Source organism: Neomonachus schauinslandi, chromosome 5, assembly GCF_002201575.2.
Source record: "Neomonachus schauinslandi chromosome 5, ASM220157v2, whole genome shotgun sequence".
In the NCBI taxonomy this organism is placed as follows: domain Eukaryota; kingdom Metazoa; phylum Chordata; class Mammalia; order Carnivora; family Phocidae; genus Neomonachus; species Neomonachus schauinslandi.
In genome coordinates, this window is record NC_058407.1 from 60,051,241 (window position 1) to 60,074,589 (window position 23,349).

Sequence of the window (23,349 nt, forward strand, 5' to 3'; positions counted from 1 at the left end):
CCAGAGCCCCGTCCTCTAGATTCTAGAGGTTTAGAATCCAGGAGAAAGCAGGGAAACCCACAGGAAACCTATTTCCAGTTTCCTGACCCCACCCTGGAACTCTTTTGCTATATTCCTCTTCCTGCCACCAGAGTCTCTAGGACCCTGGGCCACACCAAGGAAGTGAAACCTGCAAAGATAATTCATTCCTTCCTACAGTGTTGAGCATTTTTGAGCACCTATCTGCCTCCCCCCACCCACCTCACCCCCAGGCCTGAAGGTGAGGCAGACACACAAGAGAGTGGGAGACCTGCCCAGCGGTGTGGGGGAAAGAGCAAGAGCTCAGGAGTCAAGGATCTGAGTTCAAATCCTGCCTCTGCCTCTTTTAATAAGCTGTGTTACCTTGGGCACCTTTATCAGTTTTATCACCTATAAGGTGGGGTTCATAAAATTTACCCAATCATTCTGTGAGGATTAAAAGACAGGGAAAGCTTCCATCAGTAACGTGTCCAGCAATGTGTCCACCCACAGAAAGCCACCCCATTCCCTTCCCTAGCCCCCTGTGGTGAGCGTCTCCCCAACACCTTTCCAATCCTACTGTCGCTGAAACAGCAACCCAGTCTCCTTCAGCCTCAGACCCCAGGTGCGCACACCTCGAGAAACTTGATCTCCGACTTGGCCGGCTCCATCCGACTCCCCTGCCCCCACCCCAGCCCCCGCCCCTCCTGGTCCATCATGCCTCTCGCCCGTTTGCAGGTCGCGTTTTCCGTAATAACCTTTAATGCGGCTGGCCACGGCCCAAATGTTCGCGATGGAGCGCTGGGCCCCGCGCATCAGATGGACGATGAAGTGTTAATCATCCCCCAGGGAGCCGTCCCGCGGAAAGTCGTCATTAATTTCTCTGAATTACACCAATTCCGAGACATTCTTTATGGACAGACAGTGCGGGAGACAGTTATATGACAGGACTTGCTGTGCTAAGCAGATGTGGGAGAGATTGCGTCGCCCCATGAATACTAAACAATCGCTCGGAAGAAACCCCACTAGCTTCTGCGCTCGGAGCTGGGAAGCGGCCCAGCCCGCCCCCACCCTGATGGGCACACCCTGCAGGTGCCTTGGGCTGGGGGCGGGGAGGGGATCACATCCCTACCCCTGCCTCTCAGGTGGCCTCCTCAGCTCCCCTCCAGAGTCAGGCCTCAACCTGAGTGGGAAGTGGCTCTGGAGGTCTTACCTTCACCTTCCTGGGACCCTCCAAGGACCCACAAACCCCTTTGCTTTCCCTGACACAGCCTTTACTCCCTGCTAGATTCCTCCCAGGCTCTGACCTGCCTTGAAACTGCTGTCTTCCCCTTCTCCCACTCAGATCCTCCTCCAGCCCTCCTTCCAGACAACTCACCACCCTACCCTCTCTGAGTTTCCGTCTGGCATTGCCCCGTCCTGGTTCCTCCACCTCCCCACCCCGCCCATCCCCATCTCTCCGACCCCCTCCCCCGCCCACCCCCCACCCTGTCCCCTCCCACCTGGACAACCTACCACCCTACCCAGCCTGCCTCCCTCACCTCCTGGCTTACCTCCCAGAACAACCCCATCTCCCAACGGGCTCCACCTTCCCATTACCTCCATCTCTCCAACCTGCTCCATCCCACCATCTTGCCCCATTTCAAGTCATTTCTACATCTGCTTTCACAGCTCTTCCCCCCCCCCTTCAGAATCTAGGGAGGAAGAGCAGGGTTCAGAGCCTAGTGAAAGGAAGGAAGTTTGTCCCCTTCTCTCTCTTCCTGCCCTGTGCCTACCCTCCCTGCTGTCTTCCCTCTGAGAGACCCGGACGGGTGTTAACAAGAGCTGAAGAGATCTCTCCTCATCAGCAAAGTGATGGGCGGGATGCACAGAGGAACAGGGTGACCAGGGGAAAACCTGCGAGGCAATTCAGTCATACCTGGGGAAGCCCGCCCACTACGGCGAGCCCCGCCCCCTCCTGGGTGGCCTTGGAGGCCGGGCCCTCACGGCTCCGCCCTGCCCCGGGTCTAAAGGGACCTTAGGCAGCCCTGGGACCTTGGGTAGTGGGCCTGGTTAGTTGGTCACTCCAAAGTCACTCCCTCTCAGGAGAGGACAGAGGCAAATAGTGACTGTTCCCCATCAGGGCGTCCCACCACCTCCGCTTCCACTCCGGCTGGAGGGAAGGATCCCCCTCCCCCCCAGCTCCTAGCGCGGGTTTGGGGAAGAGAAAGGAAAGTGCGCAGCCTCTGCGTCTTTTCTCCTCGCAGATAATTTATGCCTGAGAGCCGAGCAGATGGCGGGTAATTTAGCAATTACCGTGTGCAGGAACGGGACTCGCGCCTCCACATGGAAGCCAAAGTCCCCGCCGCAGTCTCATCTTCCCCTCTGCCTGCTTGCTCTATTTTGTCTCCTCTCCCTAACCCCCGCCACACCTTGCTGAATCCCAACACTCAAGGGGAGAGGATCTCCCTCTACGGGTCCCCTTTCAGCCTGATCCCTCCCTGTATGAGGCGGAGCATTCCTGCTTCAGAATACAAGTAGCGCGGTCAGCTCACTGGAAGTTCTTCCTCTGCGCTCACTTTAATCTTTCTTGCTGCTATAAGTAATCACACTTCCCCGGGGAAACTGGGGGGGGGGGGTCTCTCCCAACCCCCCCCTTCCCCCCCCCCCACTTCTTCATGTTCTCCATAGTATTTCCTGAATATCTAGGTTCCAGTTTCCGGGCTTCAGAGGAGGCTTCTGGGCTCCAAGATCAATCCAGGGGCTGAGGAGTCTGGGTATCTGCGTGGGCAGCAAGGGGAAAGCAGTGGTTATTGAGGTGAGAATGGCCAAAGAGCATTTTGGAGCTCCGTGTACCCAGTGAGTGTGAAATGGCCTGTTGAGAAGCTGGGTTTAGCGAGGTGAGGGAGGGTAGAGAAGACAGGTATGAGTCTGAAATGTCTCCTCCCATTCTCTTCCCATCCCCTTTGGGCCCCCTGGAGAGAATATGCTATAACACAGGCCCTGAGCCTGGAGTCCTCCCTAAGCTGAGGGGGGTGTCCTCCCCCCCTCCATCCGCCTCCACCCAGCCCAGCTCAGGACGCCCCCCACCAACAGCCCAGGCCACACTGTACCCCACCACACACACATACCCTCTCTTCAGCCAGGGCTCCCAGAGCTCTGACCGCTAACCTTTCACACCAACCTGAACGCCCCCATTCTGGCAGAATCCTAGGTGACCTCTGGCCTCGACGAGCTGGGCTCTTGGGCTTTGAGTCCCACCACCACCACCTCCCCCAGATCCTCCTCATTCCTCGACACCAGAGGAGCACTAATTAATTAGCGTGTGCAACCAGCCATAGGCACGATCTCTTTACTCACCACAGGGACCCGCTGTTAACACACCAGACCCCCGGGACGCGGGCACACACCAATTACACAGCCAGCAGCTCGGCTAATCACCGCTCCTGGTGACACTGTGGCTCACAGAGGAATCCCCAGCTTCCCTTGCCCCATCCCCCCGCCCCACCCCCCTGCCTCCTAGACCGGGATGCTGAGAGGGAAGAGGTGAAAACTGGTTGGGGAAAAGTTGAAACTTGCTGGGAAAACGGGAGGCCAGCCATAGAGTAGCTAAGGGGAGACTGGGTATGAAGTTAGGAAGAAAAGAGAATTTTCCTACCAATCACTCTGGGCTATAAACAGCCAGTCTGAAAACAGTAACTTCAGCAAGAGGGAGTGCTGGTTAGACTATGAGAAGGACTTCCTGAGTTGTTGCTGGTGTAGGACTCGGCTGGGAAAGAGCTGCCTTTCTCCTCACAAGCAGGAGGCAGGAGAAGGTGGCCGCTGAGGTGGAAGAGGAAGGGAGAAAGGGGCAGCCCCAAGAACACAGGTACCGAGGTGCATAGCGTCCCCCGGCTGCAGTTCAAGGGTACGGAGAGGAGGCAGCTCCACTGCAGACACAGATAGACAGCTTCCCCCCACACACGTCCCATTGACTTTGCCATTCCGCTGTCACTCCACAGCTTCTCCGAGATTTAGCATATTGACTCTCCGAGCTGCAGAAAATTGAATTTTCTTCATTACGACTGTCTCCCGACAAAAGCAGCTCATAAATTCTCCATCTTTTTCAGACTTCCCGCCCCCTCACCACCCAACATTTCTCCAGGGAATTCACATATGTGAACATACCATTGCCATGTAAAGGCGAGGCATGACCAGCTCTCCCCACGACCATCCCCCTCGCCGAGCCCACCCCTCGCGGCGCATGCGTAGATGCAGCCTAGACCTGGGCCAGGCCGCGGCCGTCAGCTTTCACAGCCGGGGTCCATGCGTGCAGTACTCCTGTGCCCCATAGGGCAGATACAGTGGGTCCCTACCATGGGACTGAAAGGTCCCATGTCTCAGGCGTGCTTGTGCTTCTCCTGTGCCCCAACAGCCGTCTCACAGCTGTCACTCCCACACGGGACAGATTCAGATGTCCGGACCTGCAATAGTCACTCCAGGCGCACCTGGGCACTGCCTGGGCACAGCTAACCACCCCTCCCTCCGGGATCGGAGCCCTGCCCACACTCCCGCCTTGGGATGCAACCCCCCACACACACACGTCTACAGGATGGTGCACAGTCACGGAGGGAGAGGAAGAAACGTCCCCCAGTATCTAGTAGGGAGTCTTCCTTTACACCATGGCAACCACTGCTGTCTCCTCCAACATTGCCCGGGCCCAAGTGCCCATCAACGTGCTCCTCCTCTATGGACTACAGCCTCGTGCCTCAGCAGTCCTCCCCAAGGCACGGACACCCCTTTCCTGCATCCAAGGGTTTGTGTCGACATTGGTTTCCGGCCCCCGTGTGTACTCTCTTCATGTGACTCTCCACCACTTTGGCCTCGGGAACAGAACTGGGGGGAGGGCAGAACCCAGTAGAAGTTCCTTTTGATACCTGTGCCAGCCTGGCAGCTGAGGCTATAATGGATGGGCAAGAGGCCAGGCTGATGGCCAGCACCATGTGGCTTGTGCCCACGGCCAGCTTGGGGCGGGAAGTAGTGGGCCAGGTGCCCAGGCACTCCACCCCCCAAAATGCCACACAATCTGTGTGTGGAAAGAGACAGAAAGAGGGACCCAGATAGATAAAGACAAGGACATCCCCTGAGACCAGACTAAGCTAATCTCCGTCCCTATCCTGGCCCCTCAACAGCCGCTCCCTCCCCCACAACTCTGACCCAGGCACAAAGAGAAATCACCCTATACTGACAGGAGGGACCCCAACGGGTTGTTTCTTTTGGAGTATGACCAGCCCTACTTTAAACAGCAAGCCAGGGGCTTTGGGGTACAACTAGAGGATGATTCTTCAGTTAAGAGAGGGGCTGAGACTTGGGGGATCTCCATGCATTTTTATGTGTGCTAATTGTTTGGGGGGGGACTTCCCACCAGTTTGGTGGCACTTCACGGTTTTTTTTAAAGATTTTATTTGTCAGAGAGAGAGAGAGTGCACAACAGGCAGAGAGAGAAGCAGGCTCCCCGCTGAGCAAGGAGCCCAATGATGCAGGACTCGATCCCAGAACCCTGGGATCATGACCTGAGCCGAAGGCAGACCCTTAACCGACTGAGCCACCCGCGTCCCTATGTGTGTTAATTAGTGTGCAAATATTATTCACAATGTAGATGAACATCTATTGTCTTTGCAATCCCAACCTGCTCCTAATGGTATTTGCACACACACACACACTTCACCTATTTTACCTATGTTTGGCTCCTCTGCTTCTCCCAACACCTAAATTTCTGAACCATCCTTCATCTCCTTTATGAGCAAGTTTGCAGCTGCAGAAAGATGGGGGGTGCCTGGCTGGCTCAGTCTGTAAAGCATGTGACTCTTAATCTTGGGGTCATGAGTTCAGACCCCACGTTGGGTGTGGAGACTACGTAAAATAAAAATTTAAATTTAAAAAATTTTAATAAAAAGAAAGATGGCTGGGGAGGCTGAGCTCTACAGTACAAGGAATGGCTTTCTGAAAACTAGGAAGTATTTCAAACCTTCTATATCCAGAAGTAGAGAAACAACTTCCCCCAACCCAATCCCCCCCAGACCTACCCGAAAACCCGCTCATCCCACCAAGTTCCCCATCTCAAGGAAGGACCACCATGCTTCACCATGTGAAGCTGGGAACCTGCGATCAGCCATGACTGACTCTTCCTTCTCCTTGGGTTAGAGATGGGACAAGGTACTCTGTTGCACACATTAAGTGATTTAAGTGACAATTTTTTTGAAAAGCTAAAAGTTGAACTTTTTTAGGGTCACACATCCATAGGCATCAAAATAACTTCACAAATCAAAGTGTCCTGCCCCCCTCTCCCTCACCACCCCCACACCCTTCCCATGCTATGTCCTAAATAACTCTTGAGTCTATCCACTTTACTCCATTCTCTAGCTGAGAGTGAGTTCTCAACAAGATAACTGAGCTACCTCCTTCCCGTTTTCCCAGACTCCAGAGTTAACCTTCTCCCTTGCCCCTGTACTAGGGAGGCCCGGGAAGCGAATGGGATATGTCCACCCACAGTTTCCCAGACAGAAGTATTGTGAAACTGCTAGGAAGGTAATAGAACTCCTAAGTACATGAAATCAACTACTTAAATTGTGACCGCAACAAAGCTCTGTTTATTTTGAGAAGTGTAAACATCTTCAAACTTTCCAGTAGAATATAAAAATAAGAAAAACTTTAGGAATGAAAAGCAGCCTCTTAAAAAAAAAAAAAGACTTTATTTTATTTGAGAGAGAAGGAGAACATGAGCTCGGGGGAGGAGCAGAGGGAGAAGGAGAAGCAGGTTTCCTGCTGAGCACGTTTTGGTTGACTGGGCTCCAATCTGTCTTTCAGCCAGGAGATCTTTGACTATGAGTGGCTCACATTGGTGCTCTGTGAGTTCCAGTGGAATGAATGAGAGACAAATAGGGGCATGAACATGTGGACAGATTAGGATCATTCTCTCCAGAAGCATCTTTCTCCCAGGACAACTCTATCAACTCTAGAATGTTAACTCACACCAGTATTGATAGAGAGTGGCTGAATTTGATCTCCAGCCCCTTTGCAGCAAGGTGAGGCCATATAACTGGTTATCACCAAAGAAATATAAACATACAGGCTGAGGAAGTTAAGAGTGATGGTACCTTCTCCACACGTCTTCCCCACCTGCTGGCTAGATGACACCTGGGCCACCTGAAGCCACATATTTAAGATGGCAGATCCACAGCTTGAACAGGTCTGGATTCCTGAGTTAACCGATCACAAATATCCACATTGGACTATATGACACATAAATCTTTATCATGTTAAGCCACTGAAATCTGAGGGTTGTCCTTTGCACCTGTTATATACACCTGTGATGGCCGTGGAGGGCAGAGGGGATCACTTGGAAGTCAGAAATTCTTGATTTGAATCTCATCCTAGCTGTGTGACTTTAGACAAGTTATTTAATATTTCTGAAACTTGGCTTCTTCAATGATAAAAATGACATAGTAATAACATGACCCACTTCATAGTATTGGTTGCCAGGATCAGAGGAATCCAAGAATGTAAAAGGCCTTTGACACCAGAGGGCTACAAATGTCGGCTATTATTCCAACAGGTGAAACATAATGCTTATTAAAAAATCTGTTGAGGGGCACCTGGGTGGCTCGGTCATTAAGCGTCTGCCTTCAGCTCAGGTCATGATCCTGGAGTCCTGGGATCGAGCCCCGCATGGGGCTCCCTGCTCTGCGGGAGGCCTGCTTCTCCCTCTCCCACTCCCCCTGTTTGTGTTCCCTCTCTCACTGTGTCTCTGTCAAATAAATAAATAAATAAATAAAATCTTTAAAAAAAAAATCTGTTGAATACAGGTGCCTGACTGGCTCAGTCGGTAGAGCATGTGACTCCTGATCTCAGGGTCATGAATTCAAGCCCCACATTGGGTGTGGAGCCTATTTTAAAAATAAATAAAAATTTAAAATAGAAACAGATTTTTTTAAAAATCTGTTGAATAAATAGATGGAGAGTACTCAGAGCCGTATCTTGCTCCCTACTAATAGAGGAAGGACCAAGGAGATCTGAACACTGTGAGATTAGGGTACGTCTGTGGGTCCATGGGGTGAAGCAGGAGCTGCAGGACCTGAGTATTATGAGAACCCTAAAGCACCCTTCCACCCAGTCTAAGGAAAATGGAGCCAAAGAACTAAGGAGACAAAAGAAAATGGGATAGGGGCCCTAAAGAAAAGTCCAAGAGAATCAGACTTTGCCCTAAAATTATGTTAATGTTTTCTTTACCGTTATGGACTGAATGTTTGTGTCCACCCAAAATCCATATGTTGAAGCTCTAAAGCACAATGTGATGAGATCTGGAGATGGGCTTCTGGGAAGTAATTAGGGTTAGATGAGGTCTGATGATGGGGCCCTCTTGATGGAGTTGGTGCCCTTACAAGTAGAGACCAGAGATGTTGCTTTTTCTCACCGTCCTCCATGCGAGGACACCGTGAGAAATCAGCTGTCCACAAGCCAGGAAGAGAGTCCTCATCAGGAACCGAATCAGCCAGCACCTCGATCTTGGAATTCCCTCCCCAACATCTAGAAATGTGAGAAATAAATTCCTGTTGTTTGTGCCACCCAGCCTATGATATTTTGATATGGCAGCCCGAGCCGACTCCAACTCTGACACCTACTTCCCACAGAGTCCGCAGTTTGGAAACACTAGTAACAGCCTACAATATCTGATACACCAGCTGCTTCTGTATGTTTGTAAAGCACCAGCAGAGAGCCTGGCCCATGGCAGGCACTCAGTAAATACTGGCCATTATGATTTTCTGAGAAAGCATCCTGTTATATTGGAAAAGGTACAGGTTTCAGAATAAAATTTTTCCAAGAGACCTTGAGCAAGTTACTCTTAGAGTTTCAGCTTCTTCATTTGTAAAATTGCACGGTGATTGTAATGATTCTGTGCGCAAAAGAGCCCTCTCCATATTGCCAGCCCTCAGCTAGAGGTAGCTCCTCAAAGCCTTCCAAGAGTCCAGAACCAGCTTCCATTCAACATTTATTACGTACCAGGCACTGGGCTAGATGGAGCAATACTGAAGAGATAGGACTTCTACAAAAACAGAAAAGAGACTTTAATCTTCAGGAAGATAGAATTCATTTTGCAGCAGCTCCTTCCACAGCCTCTGGAGAGACTTTCAACGTCATGTCAATCTAACCCCAGCCCCAGTCAGGAGTTGCCCTATATTCTGACAACACCGACAGTCCCAAGAGCTCACAACCTCACTCAGAAAGTATTCTTCAGGGCGCCTGGGTGGCTCAGTCGTTAAGCGTCTGCCTTCGGCTCAGGTCATGATCCCAGGGTCCTGGGATCGAGTCCCACATCGGGCTCCCTGCTCGGCAGGAAGCCTGCTTCTTGCTCTCCCACTCCCCCTGCTTGTGTTCCTGCTCTCGCTATCTCTCTCTCTGTCAAATAAATAAATAAAATCTTAAAAAAAAAAAAAGAAAGAAAGTATTCTTCAATCCTGTGACTGTCACTTCCACTGGTCTTCACAGTATTACTTATTAAAAAAAGCATCGGGGGGCGCTTGGGTGGCTCAGTCAGTTAAGCATCAGACTCTTGATTTCAGCTTAGATCCTGATCTCAGGGTTGTGAGATCAGCCCCATGTCCAGCTAGTCTCTTGGTGCAGAGCCTGCTTGAGATTCTGTCTCTCTTTCTGCTCCTCCCCCTGCTCGCGTGCTCTCCCTCTCTCTCAAATTAATTAATTAATTAAAATCTTTTAGGGCGCCTGGGTGGCTCAGTCGTTAAGCGTCTGCCTTCGGCTCAGGTCATGATCCCAGGGTCCTGGGGTCGAGCCCCGCATCGGGCTCTGTGCTAAGTGGGGAGCCTGCTTCTCCCTCTCCCATTCCCCCTGCTTGTGTTCCCTCTCTCGCTGTGTCTCTCTCTGTCAAATAAATAAATAAAATCTTAAAAAAAAAAAAAAGAAAATATTACTATTTAAAAAAAAAAACCATCAGCAACTAACTTCCTATTCCTGATGGGAATCAAATCCAAACTTTTTAACCTGATGTACTGGTTGGGAAAACATTAACTATAACTATATAGTTATATATTATTTTAGTTATATATTATTTTATAGTATTTTATATAACTATAAAACATAAAGCCCAAAATTTTAGTGTTGTAACGAATAGAAATTGATTTATTGGTCAAGTGAAGTACAAAACGCATGCTCCTGATTATAGCAGGCAGTTCTCTGCCAAGTGGTGATTCAGGGAACTAGGTTCCTTCCAACCTGTGGCCCTATCATCTTTAACATTTGGTCTTCAAGGTCACTGTGCTTAAGGTCATATTCATCAAACCACAAAGAAAACAACATGAAGGATCTCCCTTGGGAGGCTTCATAGGTCAAGCCTGGAAACAGAACATATTACTTAAAAGGAAACTGAGAAATGTGGTCCAGCTATGTGTCCAAGAAAAAGAAAGAGATTCTGATAAATACACAGGAGTGTCTGCCTCACCTGGCATTCAAGATTCTCCACACTCTGGCTTAAACTTACCTTTCAAACTTGATACCATTACACAGGTATGACTATTGGTCAGCTTTGCTGCACTAACAACCAAACCTAAAATCTCAGTGGCTTACAGCAACAAAGGTTTATTTCTGACTTATGTATATGAAGGCTGTGGGCAGGCTACAGCTCTGCTCCATGGGTCTTCCCATTTCAGGACCCAGGCAGAAGGAGCGTTTCTCATGTGGAATATACCCAGTCTAGTGGCAGAGAAGAACAAGAAAGTGGAAACTCACATGTGCAAACATGGCATCTGTTCACATCCCATCAGCCAAAATATGAAACATGATCAAGGTCAAAGTCAATGAAATGAGACATATATACTCCATCTGCAGGAGACACTTCAAGTCACAAAGCAATGGGCAGGGAAGGAGAAAGTAAGTAATTTCAAACAACAAGTCAATCTATTACAACTGCCATCTTCCTTCTAGGGTACATGATAGATACTACTAATTAATCCCAGCACTTTCCTCAGAATCCTTCTCAACACTTTTCAGGTAGTCATTACTAATAATCTGAGTTTTTTTTTAAAGCTGAAATTTATATGCTGTTCTTATATGACCTCCTAGGCTCCAGTAAACATTATAAATTCCCACTTCTGAATCCTTGCTTCAGGCTGGAATAAGCTTTGCCTTCCCATACCTTGTTCTGCCAAACTATCCAAATCCAATTCATCCTTCAAATATCTGTATTTTATATTCATTCATTCATTTTTTAAAAATTTTTAAACATTTTTTTTATTTATTTGAGAGAGAGCACGCCAGGGGAGGGGCAGAGGGGGAGGGAGAAGGAGAGAATCTCAAACAGACTCCCCACTTGCGGAGTTCAATGTGGGGCTCGATCTCAGGACCCTGAGTTCACGACCTGAGCAGAAACCAAGAGTCCCACGCTTAGCCAATTGGACCACCCAGGTGTCCCTTTATGTTCATTCTTTCAACAAAATTTATTGAATACCTAGCATAGTACCTCGCACATATATTTGTTGAATGAATGTTTCACATCACCTGTGCCTTGCACATAAATGCTCAGTGAACATTTGTCCCTTGATTAATTAATAGCACTGTTTCCTAGAACTATGGGAATTAGTATCACATACCAGCAGTTTCTGTGGTGGGAGCCTAGTATACTGACTTCTTATGCTTGAATTCTGATTCTACCACTTACTAGTTAGATGATGCCAGGTAAGTCACTTTAATTGTGCCTCAATCTTCATCATATGTAAATTGGGGATAATAATAGGACCTACTATATAAGCCTGTCATATTAAATGGAAAAATTTCTAGCATAAACACTTGTAAGAACCTAAAAAATGGAAAATGTTATTATTATTATTATTACTATTATTATTTTTTTTTTTTAGCTCCAGCTGAGGCTGAATTTTCTTTCAAGCCTTTTTTCTGGGTGGAAGACAAAAACCCAGAACACATGGGACCTGGGTCGCTGAACAGGCCCCGCTCTTAACCCACCCCAGGACCTTGAGCCAGCTCCTCATCCAGCAGCTTAATCCCTAACTCATAAATCCTGACTAATGACACAGACATGTCACCTTAATGTTTGTGAAGCCCAGTGACTTATTGTTAAGTGCTTGGAGATCTTCAGATGAAAGGCACCCAAGGGCAGGCACCAGACACCCTATTCAGTCATAAAAGCAAAATACTACCAAAAAACTTGGAAAAGGCAGAGGCTCCATAATTTAGTAAGCAGAGAATTAAAGCAGGCACCCAGGAAGAGCAAATCAATCCTAAAACTGTAATCCCTTAATACAGAGACAGGGAGAGAGATCATTTTGAATGCCTCAGACTACCTGGAGGGTCTTGGAGGGTCCAGGAAGGGGGAGGCAGGAGGATGCCCAAGTCTTTAACTTGACTTAAGTTGTGGGAGAAGTGTGAATCTTTCACCTCTCCTAAATAAAAACAGGAGCAATAACATGTATTGTTATCCTAATACATTTAAGCCAGTTAAAAGGCTTGGGCAAACCAGCCCCTCTAAGTGGCTTGTTTGTGAGTTCTGACCAGTCCTGAATTATGTCAGTCTCCCCTTTCAACCTCATTCTTTCTTCACCTCCCCGTCACCACCACCACCACTTCAAGCAATGGGTCCTCTTCCTAGACCTAGAGGCCACTCTAGGAGAGCCCAGTCCAGGTGTGTATTGACAGCCCCTGGCACTGAAACCTTCGAGTTGGGGGGGAAAAAAAACAGTGGTGCACAACACAGTTTTTACGGCGCCTGTCCCTGAGGTGGAAGCAAAGAAGAAACTGCTACCACAGCCTGTAGATTCCCGTCCCTAAATAGTCGGTAGCTGTGATGTAGTGGCAAGAGCACAGCCCTTGGGAGCCGTGCAGCACGGGAGATCTACCATCGCATAGCTTTGATACTTTTAGCCCGGTTCCTTAAACATTCTGGGCTTTAGCGTCTTCAACTGTAAAGCGTGGATAACAATGCCAGCTACCCCACAGCGTCTTGTGAAAAGCAAACGAGAGGATGCAACGCAACACGCTGAACAACCCCGTAAGGGATTACGCAGGAGGCGTTAGGGCCCTAACTCCTCCCCACCGTCCCACCCACCACGCACGTTACAAACCAGCAGTCTCCACTAATACAGCCGGCCCCCTCCTAAGGAATCATGGGCCGTGAAGTCCTTTGGTGGCCACACCCTCGTTTACAGTCATAGAAGTGAGAACTACGCCTCCCAAGATGCCGCGAGGAGGCAGCGGCCACGGCCGCCCTCTGCTCCGCCCTCCTCACGCACAGCTTCCTGGGATGTGTAGTCCCATATCCAAGCCGGCTCGCCGGCCAAAGAGGGCGGAGAAACCACAAACCCCAGAAGCCCTCACGTCCACTCTTCTCCCTCCCCTCCAGGAGTCGGAGTGCTGTTTTTGTTGTTGGTGGAAGGTGAGGGAACAGCTGATCCGTGTGTGGGGTAAGAAACTTGGCCTAATTTGGGGGCGATGTGATGCGGCGGTCACCGCACTTTCCAGTCTGTGAAAGGATAATCTAAGGGAACTGTAGAAGGGAGATGCGGGAGCGTTTGGGTTTTAATACTTTCCGTACTGGAGAAGCCACCCCTACTGTTTTTAAGAGTTCTGGGTCTCAAGGGGGCCTGGATGAGGAGGGTGCCCCCTCACTTTTCTCACCTTCCCCTCAGTCCTTCTCTAAAAGCTTGTTACGCTTAAAGTAGTTGGGAGAAGCTGAAATATTTACTCATTCTCTCCCAGGGAAGACTTGACCCTCACAAACCTTCCGTTTCTCCTTACCCTCCCTACCCAATCCAAAGGCCTTTACTACGCTAACTCCCTGAGGGGGAAAAAACCTTCCAAGTGGTAGAATGTTAAGGAACTCTAGAGCCCTACAGAGTTGGGGGATTGGGACTCTTCCCCTCCCCCCTCGAACACTTGAGTCTAGCTACACTCATACACTTTAAGTGCCCAGAGCTTTGTTTCAGGTTTGGTGAATGTTTCCAGCTGTTATGGATTTTCTTTGTGGGGCATATTTGGGGTTCCCCAGGCTTAGATCTTTGGAGACAACTCATCCCTACTTAGAAAGCCAAAAGAATTGTATTTGGGGAAAACATGGCCTAGTTTTAACTAGGGATTTTTCAGAGATGAAACCCCAAAGAAACCTCTTGTCCTGAATCCAGTCCTTATTTTGGAGGGAGAATTTGCTTCTTTTTGGAGAGCTAGCACACTTTTCCTTCTCTACTGAATTTCTTTTGTTGTTGTTTTTTTTAAAGTTCCTAGCCCCAGACTTTAGCCTGGCGTGGGTTTGTGATGTTTAGGGGTGTGCACATGACTAGTGATGGCTGATTGGACGCCGTCCTCTGCAGTTGACATAGGATGAAGATTAGTGGGCTGGAGCGGAGTGATGACGAGAACCATCTCACAGCCTTAGGCTGAGGAGTTCTGTTGATTATTGTTGTTGTTCCTCACCCCATCCCCATAGTGCCCACCTAACTTGGAACACCTCTTCCTCTCAGTCCCATCTTACAGCATGCCTCCAGCTCCCCATCCAGGCACTTGGAATCGAGGCCAAAGGGGGCAGAGAGAAAATGGAAAGGAAAATACTAGAACTGGGTTACCATAGTCAAACCAGTAGAATTCTAGTTCTGCTTCTGGCAAGATCTGAAGAAAAGAATGTTAGGTTCTGTTTGAATTATTTCTCCCTTCTCTCAACATCATATATATATTTCCCCTTCTCAGGGCCCCTTACTTCCCACCTTCCAGTCTATCCCCTACCCAGGGGTGGGGCTTTCCTGGCTCCAGGCTCCCACATTCCATCTCCCCACACCACCACGTTCCTGCTGAGTGTTTCACTCCACCCTTGAAGCAGCCGCCTCCAGAATTCTTCACTTCCTGGAGTAATGAAGTGGAGAGACAAAACCTGTCTTTCCCTATATCCTCCCTTTCCCTTTGTCTCTTGAATGAGAGCAGAAGCTTTTTTTAAAACTCATGGGGGTGGACAGCTCTGAGAGAGGAGAGAACTGAGACCTCACGGGCCTGAGGATTGAGCTGTTGGTCCCCCCGCCCTTTCCAGCTCTGAAGGCTCAGTCATTACTTTCGGAGATTAGTTGCTGTTTTCAGGTGTCATAAGTCATCCTGGGTACAGTTGGAGTGGGCAAGGAGACACGCTCAGAAGGAGGGTGCCCCACACCTCAGTTGGATTTTGAACCCAAGAGTCAAAAGATATGGGGGTGGGATGAGGAGGTGGAGGCTGAAGAATTTGGAATGCTCAGGATGTTAAGAGGTGAAAAAAGAGGGACTCAGAGGGCAGAGCCTGGGATACTGAGACTTGGTCAATGAGGCTGTGAAAAGGGAGCAGAAATGAGAGAGATGTTAACTCTAGGAAGAGTCTATCACTCAGAACAGGTACAGTGTGAGACAGGATGGGGACTGACTCAGAAGGCCAGACCTGTGTTCTGGAGACTAAAAATTATACCTCCAAAGGGTCCTATAACCCTATTCCAGCAGGGGCTGGAAACGAGATATGCCTTCACCTCCAGGTGTAGTGACAGGAGCTGTGAGTGGGTGGGAATGGAGTTGGAGGGAAGAAGAGATGGATTGGAGAGATTTATAGGATATTAACCCTTTATTTCATAGGAGGGCAGATATCTTGAGGGCAGGATGGAAGAATCATCACTAAGCCGGGCACCTTCCCGAGGTGGAGTCAACTTTCTGAATGTAGCCCGGACCTACATCCCCAACACCAAGGTGGAATGTCACTATACCCTTCCCCCAGGCACCGTGCCCAGTGCCAGCGACTGGATTGGCATCTTCAAGGTATCCCTGAACCCCCTTTTGGCTCGTATTTATGGGCCATGGGTTGGTTGGAATAAGGGGAATGACTTAGTCCTTGGATTCTCAACCTCATGTTGATAGAAAAGAAGGGAAAAGGTGTCACAAATAACAGAGGTCATCGGTATAAGCAGAGCTCATCTTCTGCCCATCTTAACCTTGCTCTCTCCTGCCACAAGTATCCCTCCACATTCCCTGTCTCTCATCATCCTTGCCCCTGTAACAGCTTTCTGTCCCCCGTTCAGTCCCTCAGCCCTTTCTGCCATCCATAGCTTATAGTTGCATCACCATACCCCTCCCCGCTCCCACCATGGGCCTTCACAGGTGGAGGCTGCCTGTGTTCGGGATTACCACACGTTTGTATGGTCTTCGGTGCCTGAAAGTGCGGCTGATGGCTCCCCTGTCCACGCCAGCGTCCAGTTCCAAGGTACGAGGGAGGATGGAAGGTCCAAGACGGCAGAGCCGGGGGATAGAGGTTTAGAGGAGGATAGTGGGCTCAGAAACAAAAGGCACAGATGACAAAGACAAATAAGTGCAAATAAATAAAATAAGAACTATATCCAACAGGGCTCAGCAGACATAGAATCATGGGATTATTATAGAATCAGGGACTTAGAGATGGAAGGAACTGTAGAGGGCCACTAATCCTGCCTCCTACCAAAACAAAAAAAAAAGAGGAAGTCCTCTTAGGGAACGAGGGGTAGGGAAGAGGGAAAGGTGGTGTCATAGAATGAGAAGGTGGTCGTGAGATTCTGAAAGACCTGGATTCAGATCTCAACTCTAATACTTACAAGCTGTTTGACCTTGGACAAATTACTTAATCTCTCTGTGTCTATTATCTTAACAGTAAAAGGGGATGCATGGCTTATAGGTACAATATGAAGGTTTAAAGTGATACACGTAGAGGGTTAGCATCATGCCTGGTACAGGGTGGGCACTCAGTAAGTGGTAACTAGCATTATTATTATTATTATTATTATTATTATTATTATTATGGAAGGTAGGTTTGGGAAAGAGAGGAAGGAGAGGCCTAGGCAGAAGGAGGGACAAGAGTACCCCAGGGAATGGAAATAGCCTGTGGGAGGTGGAAAGAAAACAGTAGATGGAACAGGGAACAAGAGGCTGGAGCCAAGGGCAGTAGGTGATAAGACGCATCCAGGGGGGGCGCCTGGGTGGCTCAGACATTAAGCATCTGCCTTCGGCTCAGGTCATGATCCCGGGGTCCTGGGATCGAGCCCCGCATCGGGCTCTCTGCTCAGCGGGGAGTCTGCTTCTCCGTCTCCCTCTACCCCTGCTTGTGTTCCCTCTCTCGCTGTGTCTCTCTGTCAAATAAATAAATAAAATCTTTAAAAAAAAAAAAAAGACGCATCCAGGGGAAGGGAGACCTGTCAAGCACTTGAGGGCCTGGGATCATATTCGGGTCCTGGGTCCATTCTTCTTCCCACAGCCAGCTACCTGCCCAAACCTGGAGCCCAGCTCTACCAGTTCCGATATGTGAACCGCCAGGGCCGGGTGTGTGGGCAGAGCCCCCCTTTCCAGTTCCGAGAGCCAAGGCCCATGGATGAACTGGTGACCATGGAGGAGACTGATGGTGGCTCTGACATCCTGCTGGTTGTCCCCAAGGCCACCGTGCTGCAGGTGAGAACAGAGCAACAGAGCTGCTTCTGGGCAGGGGAGTGGATGGGCAGCATGGCAAGGGACCCCTTGCTTTACCCTCCCCTGGGCTGTGGCCTCAACCGAAGACCTCACTGGGAGTTACACAATCTTGTCGTTAAGAAGGTCTCATTCTAACGTAGACACAAACATGTAGGGCAGGAAAGCAAGCCGCCCACAGGCCACTGTCACTCAGATTACATGAGTACTTTTCGAGCATTCCTCCCAAGTGCTACATCCTGTCCTAGGCCCTAGAGGAAGATCTAAAGGGTGGAGGGAGGCCACTCCAAGGAAGGAATGTTCAGAGGAAGAGGAGGATGAGACCCACGTCCAGGACAGGTGAGGAATGAGAACAGATAGTAGGGCCCCAGACAGTATCGGAGGCTCTTGGGCACTTGAAATGTGACTGGTCCAAATTGAGATGTAAAATACACAAAGGATTTTGGAGACTTAGTATTTAAAAAAGCAAAAGAGCTTAATAATTTTCTATATATTGGTTGCATGTTGAAATGACAATATTTTGGATAGACTGGATTAGACAGAATATCATTAAAATGAATTTCACCTGTTTCTTGTTACTTGTATCTACTGGAAAATTTAAAAACTCTATACGTGGCTTATATTCTTTTCCCATTGGACCAAATAGACCAAACTGAGAAGAATTAGAGAGTGAGGGTAGATGTTGGCAAGGACTTCCTGAAGGAAGAGAAGGGACAGGGACAGGTGGGGAGGAAGGACACTCCCTAGATAAGAGGACAGACTTGAGGAAGGCTCAGGAGGTGAGAAGGGGTTGCTTGTCTGTGACTGAAGTAAATTCTTGCTTTCTAGAACCCTCTAGACACGTGGAATCAACACAATAGGAAGAAGATGTTTATATCTTGCATAAATCAGATGTGTGAGCTCCTACCCCATATTCTGTTTCTTTAATTCTGATTCCAGCGTAGTTAACATGCAGTGTTTATTAGTTTCAGGTGTCAATAGTGTACAATACAGTGATTCAGCAGTTCCATATACTGCTCAGTGCTCATGATAAGTGTGCTCTTAATCCCCATCACCTATTTCACCCACCCCCACCCACTTCCCCTCTGGTGACCAGCCGTTTATTCTCTGTAGTTAACTACAAAGAGTCTGTTTCTTGGTTTGTTTCTTTCTCTCTCTTTTATTTTTTTCACTAGGCTCATTTGTTTTGTTTCTTAAATTCCACATATGAGTGACATCATATGGTATTTGTCTTTCTCTGACTGACCTATTTCACTTAGCATTACACTCCCCAGCTCCATCCATGTCATTGCAAATGGCAAGACCTCAGTCTTTCTTAAGGCCGAGAGTATTGTGTATGTGTGTGTATATACATACACACACACACCACATCTTCATTATCCATTCATCAGTCGATGGACACTTGGGCTGCTTTCATAGTTTAGCTATTGTAAGTAATGCTGTTATAAACTTAGGGGTGCGTGTATCCCTTTGAATTAGTGTTTTCGTACTTCCTGGGTAAATACCTAGGAGTGCGATTACTGCATCATAGAGTAGTTCTATTTTTAACTTTTGAGAAACCTCCATTTTCCAGAGTGGCTGCACCAGCTTATACTCCCACCAGCAGTGAGAGAGAGTTCGTTTTTGTCCACATCCTCGTCAACACTTGTTGTTTCTTGTGTTTTTGATTTTAGCCGTTCTGACAGGTGTGAGGTGGTATCTCATCACGGTTTTGATTTGCATTCCCTGATGACGAGGGATGTTGAGCATCTTTTCATGTGTGTTTTGGCCATCTGGATGTCTTCCATGTTCTGTTTTTACATTCATTATTCTTACTACAATTACCTTTCAACAATCTACACTAAGAGATCACTTTACAAATGAGGACAAAGACTCAGAGAAGTTAAGGAACTCATTCAAAGTGACATAGCTAGTAGAAATTGTAAACCTACATCTGTCTGGTTCCAGAATAGATAAGGTACAATTCAGGGAGCCATCCCTTTTGTCTGCATGGATTGAGAGAGACTTCTTCCAAGGGGGTCGGGAGCTGGTGTGTCTGACTGGTGGTGGGCAGGATTCAGTAACACCCCAAGCCTCCCCTTACTCAGCTCTTTACAGCTTGTACTGATACAACTTCCCAGCCCCGAATGCATCTGCAGAGTGGTGGGGATGGGGCTTTCACAAGCACAAACCCCCTTTTTATCCTGCCTCCTGTAGAACCAGCTGGACGAGAGCCAGCAAGAGAGGAATGACCTGATGCAGCTGAAGCTGCAGCTGGAGGGACAGGTGACGGAGCTAAGGAGTCAAGTACAGGATCTCGAGACGGCTCTGGCGACTGCCAGGCAGGAGCACGCGGAGCTGACGGAGCAGTACAAGGTGGGAGTTGGGCCAGGTTGGGGACGGGGCCTGGCTGCTCACCCAGAGTCCAAAATCTAACCCAGTGAAGATGGAAAAGGAGAGACATTAGTGGGCTTTTAAGATGGTTCTGGCATCAAAAAATAGCTTTAGGGAGTAACAAGTGGGATTAAGCTTGAGATGACAGGAGACACATTGCAAACATAAAGTAATAAGACTCAGTTCTTTGCACACAGGAGTGCTGAGGTAGGGTGGAGATGGCCATATTCACCAGCCAGAGAATGTTCCCTTGCAGTTCCTTTCTCAAGGAAGGTGACAGGGTGGTGAGGGGTTGATAACAGTCAAATTCTGGTATGCTCCTCCTAAGCCCTTGTTCTGTTCTTTGAGAGATGAGTCTCAACTTCACTATTCTGGGGTAACCTTAATTCCAGGGGCTTTCCCGGTCCCACGGGGAGCTCATAGAAGAGAGGGACATCCTGAGCCAGCAACAGGGAGACCATGTGGCACGCATCCTGGAGCTGGAAGATGACATCCAGACCATCAGTGAGAAGGTGCTGACAAAGGAGGTGGAGCTGGACAGGTGAGAGGATCTCCTCTGCCCCCGTTACTTCCTTTCATTTCCTGTCACCCCGAACTCCAGCCTCTCGTTTCAGGCAGGTGAACCTGCTGTCTCATGTGGTTATCCCGCTTACTGGGGAAATCTTTTCCTGCCTAGCTCTTCCATCTTTCCTGAGCCTGTTTTGTGTTCCTCACCTTCAGAAGTCATCATAGTTACTACTTATGGTACAGCAAAGGCTACGCAGGAGCCGGGAGTGGAGGATTTGGAAGAAGAGAATGGATAGAACAGTCAACACAAGAGAGGATGGATTTCATTCTGAAATCCATCTTTCTTCTGAAATCCATCTTTCTATCTATTCTTTACCGCAGCAAAGAAGATTAGAGGGGCACCTGGCTGGCTCATTCAGTAGAGTGGGTGACTCTTGATCTCAGGGTTGTGAGTTTGAGCCCCTCGTTGGGCATAGAGATTACTTAAAAATCTTTTTAAAAAAAGAAGGGGGGCACCTGGGTGGCTCCGTCGGTTAAGCATCCAACTCTTGGTTTCAGCTCAGGTCATGATCTCAGGGTTGTGAGATCAAACCCCATGTCAGGCTCCACGCTCAGTCCGGAATCTGGTTGAGGTTCTCCCTCTGCCCCTCCCCCACCACCACCCTCCACCCCACCGGCCCCTGCTTGGGCGAGCATGCACATACACGAGCACTCTTTCTCTCAATAAATAAATAAATAAAAATCTTTAAAAAAGAAAGAAAGAAAGAAAGAAAACACTATATTAAAAAAATAATAGAAAATAAAAATAAATTTAAAAGAAAAAGAAGACTAGACTCCATTCTCACTGTTAGGAAATGGTTCGAACTGGTGTTCCAGAATGTGATGGAATCTCTCCTCTGAAAAAAGGCATAAGTCATAGAATTTTAGCACTGGGAGGAATATAGGGTATTTGAGAGGGTCACTGCTTCAGAAGGCAGCCTTTTTCAATATCAGACAACTGTCAGTTTCGTATCTCTTGGACTGAATGAAACTGTCCTTCCTATAACTCCCTCCTATAACTTTCCTCTCTTGGTCCTGGTTTAGACCTCTGGAGCCGCACAGAATGAATTTCTTTCTTCTACCAGACAACTATTATTTCTACCAAATAGCACAAATGTTGACCACTTCCCATGCCTGTCCTTCAGATTTTCACCAGGAGAAACAAGTTAGTTGGTTCTTTCATCACATCACACAGTTGAGTCTCTTTCATTCAGCACTGGTAGATCTTACATATATTTTTTAAATTTCTTAAAGGAAAGAGGCATATTATCCAAGGCCCAGAGTAAAACATGAGTTACTCCCTAAGGCTTCTTCAGTGCAGAATATGTTGGTCTTGCCCTAGGGAGATACTAAATGTCTAGGTTTTAAATCGTAGAATAGAAAAGCAGGGATCAGGGGTGCCTGGGTGGCTCAGTCGGTTACGTGTCTGCCTTCGGCTCAGGTCATGATCCCAGGGTCCTGGGATCGAGCCCCACATCGGGCTTCCTGATCATTGGGGAGCCTGCTTCTCTCTCTTCCTCTGCTGCTCCCCCTGCTTGTGTTCTCTAACTCTCTCTCTCTCTCAAATAAATTAATCAAATGGTTTAAAAAAAAAAAAAAAGAAAAGAGACTGATCATCTGGAAAAGATTAGGGACTGTTTAGACCAGGGGTCAGTAAACCATGGCCCATGTGACAAATGTAGCCTTGCCGCCTGTTTTTGTACAGCCCGTGAGGTAAGAATGGTTTTGACAATTAATTAATGGTTAAAATCAAAAGAAGAGGGACTCCTGGGTGGCTCCGTAAGTTGAGTGTCTGCCTTTGGCTCAGGTCATGATGCCAGGGTCCTGGGATCGAGTCCCACATTGGGCTTCTTACTCAACAGAGAACCTGCTTCTCCCTCTGCCTGCTACTCCCCCTGCTTGTGCGCATGCTCGCTTTCTCTCTCTCTGACAAATAAATAAACAAAATCTTCTAAAAAAATAAATAAAAGAAGATATGAAAAGGAAGATATGAAATTCAGATTTCAGTGTTCATAAATAAAATTTTATTGGGACAGCCATGCTAGTCATGTGCATGTTGTCTGGGGCTGCTTTCACACTACAGTGGCAGAGTTGAGTAGTTGCCACAGAATCCTCATGGCCTGCAGAGCCTAAAGTTTTTACTGTCAGGCCCTTTACAGAAAAGTCTGCCAACTTCTGATCTAGATCCAAAGTTTATAATCAATCACGGCTGTCCCTTGTCTAAAAAAAGACTCAGTTCTGGTCTCTTGATGGAACGAAAACAACTAGGAAGCCACCAGCAGAACATTCCTTAAAATGATACATAAAGAGAAAAGAAAAACTTTATTTCTAGATTGTTCTCTAGAATCAGGAATCTTGGGTACTCAGGGCTTACAACAGGATCACCTTGGTCTGGGGATTTGAACATCCCAAAGACAAATGGAGGTCTGGGCATAGAGGAACACCAGTAGAAGAGCTCAAGACAGAAGTCCGAGCCCCTCATTTCTTCTCTGGTGACCAGTAGGTCATCTGACGTTCCATCTCCCCATGCACAGGGTGAGAGACACAGTGAAGGCCCTGACTCGGGAACAAGAGAAGCTCTTCGGGCAACTGAAAGAAGCGCAAGCAGATAAGGAGCAAAGCGAGGTAAGGGCTCAGAGTCGGTTCGCTTTCTGAATTGTTCATCCAGTGTTTATTAATTAAGTTCTGAGTTCTAGGCACCAAAGGGGATATAAACGTAAAGAGAACATTGTGTGCACTCTCGTAGGAAGCATAAAATGTATACCCAAATCAGGATTAGTCAAAGTAAGCATCACCAGGGAAGAGTAATGAAGTGTTCTGGTGGGGGCGCCTGGGTGGCTCAGTCGGTTAAGCATCTGACTCTTGATCTCAGCTCAGGTCTTGATCTCAGGGTTGTGAGTTCAAGGCCCAGCGAGGAGCCTACATAAATAAATAAATAAATAAATAAATAAATAAATAAATAAATAAATA

At 48.1% G+C, this 23,349-nt stretch overlaps 1 protein-coding gene across 2 annotated transcripts in view; it reads left to right on the forward strand.

Annotated features, from left to right (window-relative positions):
• The first annotated feature begins 13,384 nt into the window (after positions 1-13,384).
• CALCOCO1 (calcium binding and coiled-coil domain 1) overlaps positions 13,385-23,349 on the forward strand; it is a 17,287-nt gene continuing 7,322 nt past the window's right edge. For both annotated transcript variants that reach the window (XM_021686722.2, XM_021686723.2), the window contains exons 1-7: positions 13,385-13,439; positions 15,613-15,792; positions 16,132-16,234; positions 17,255-17,445; positions 19,657-19,815; positions 20,226-20,374; positions 22,914-23,004. In XM_021686722.2, coding sequence (XP_021542397.1) covers positions 15,637-15,792; positions 16,132-16,234; positions 17,255-17,445; positions 19,657-19,815; positions 20,226-20,374; positions 22,914-23,004 — 849 coding nt within the window. In that variant the 5' untranslated portion in view covers positions 13,385-13,439; positions 15,613-15,636. The remainder of the gene's footprint in view (positions 13,440-15,612; positions 15,793-16,131; positions 16,235-17,254; positions 17,446-19,656; positions 19,816-20,225; positions 20,375-22,913; positions 23,005-23,349) is intronic.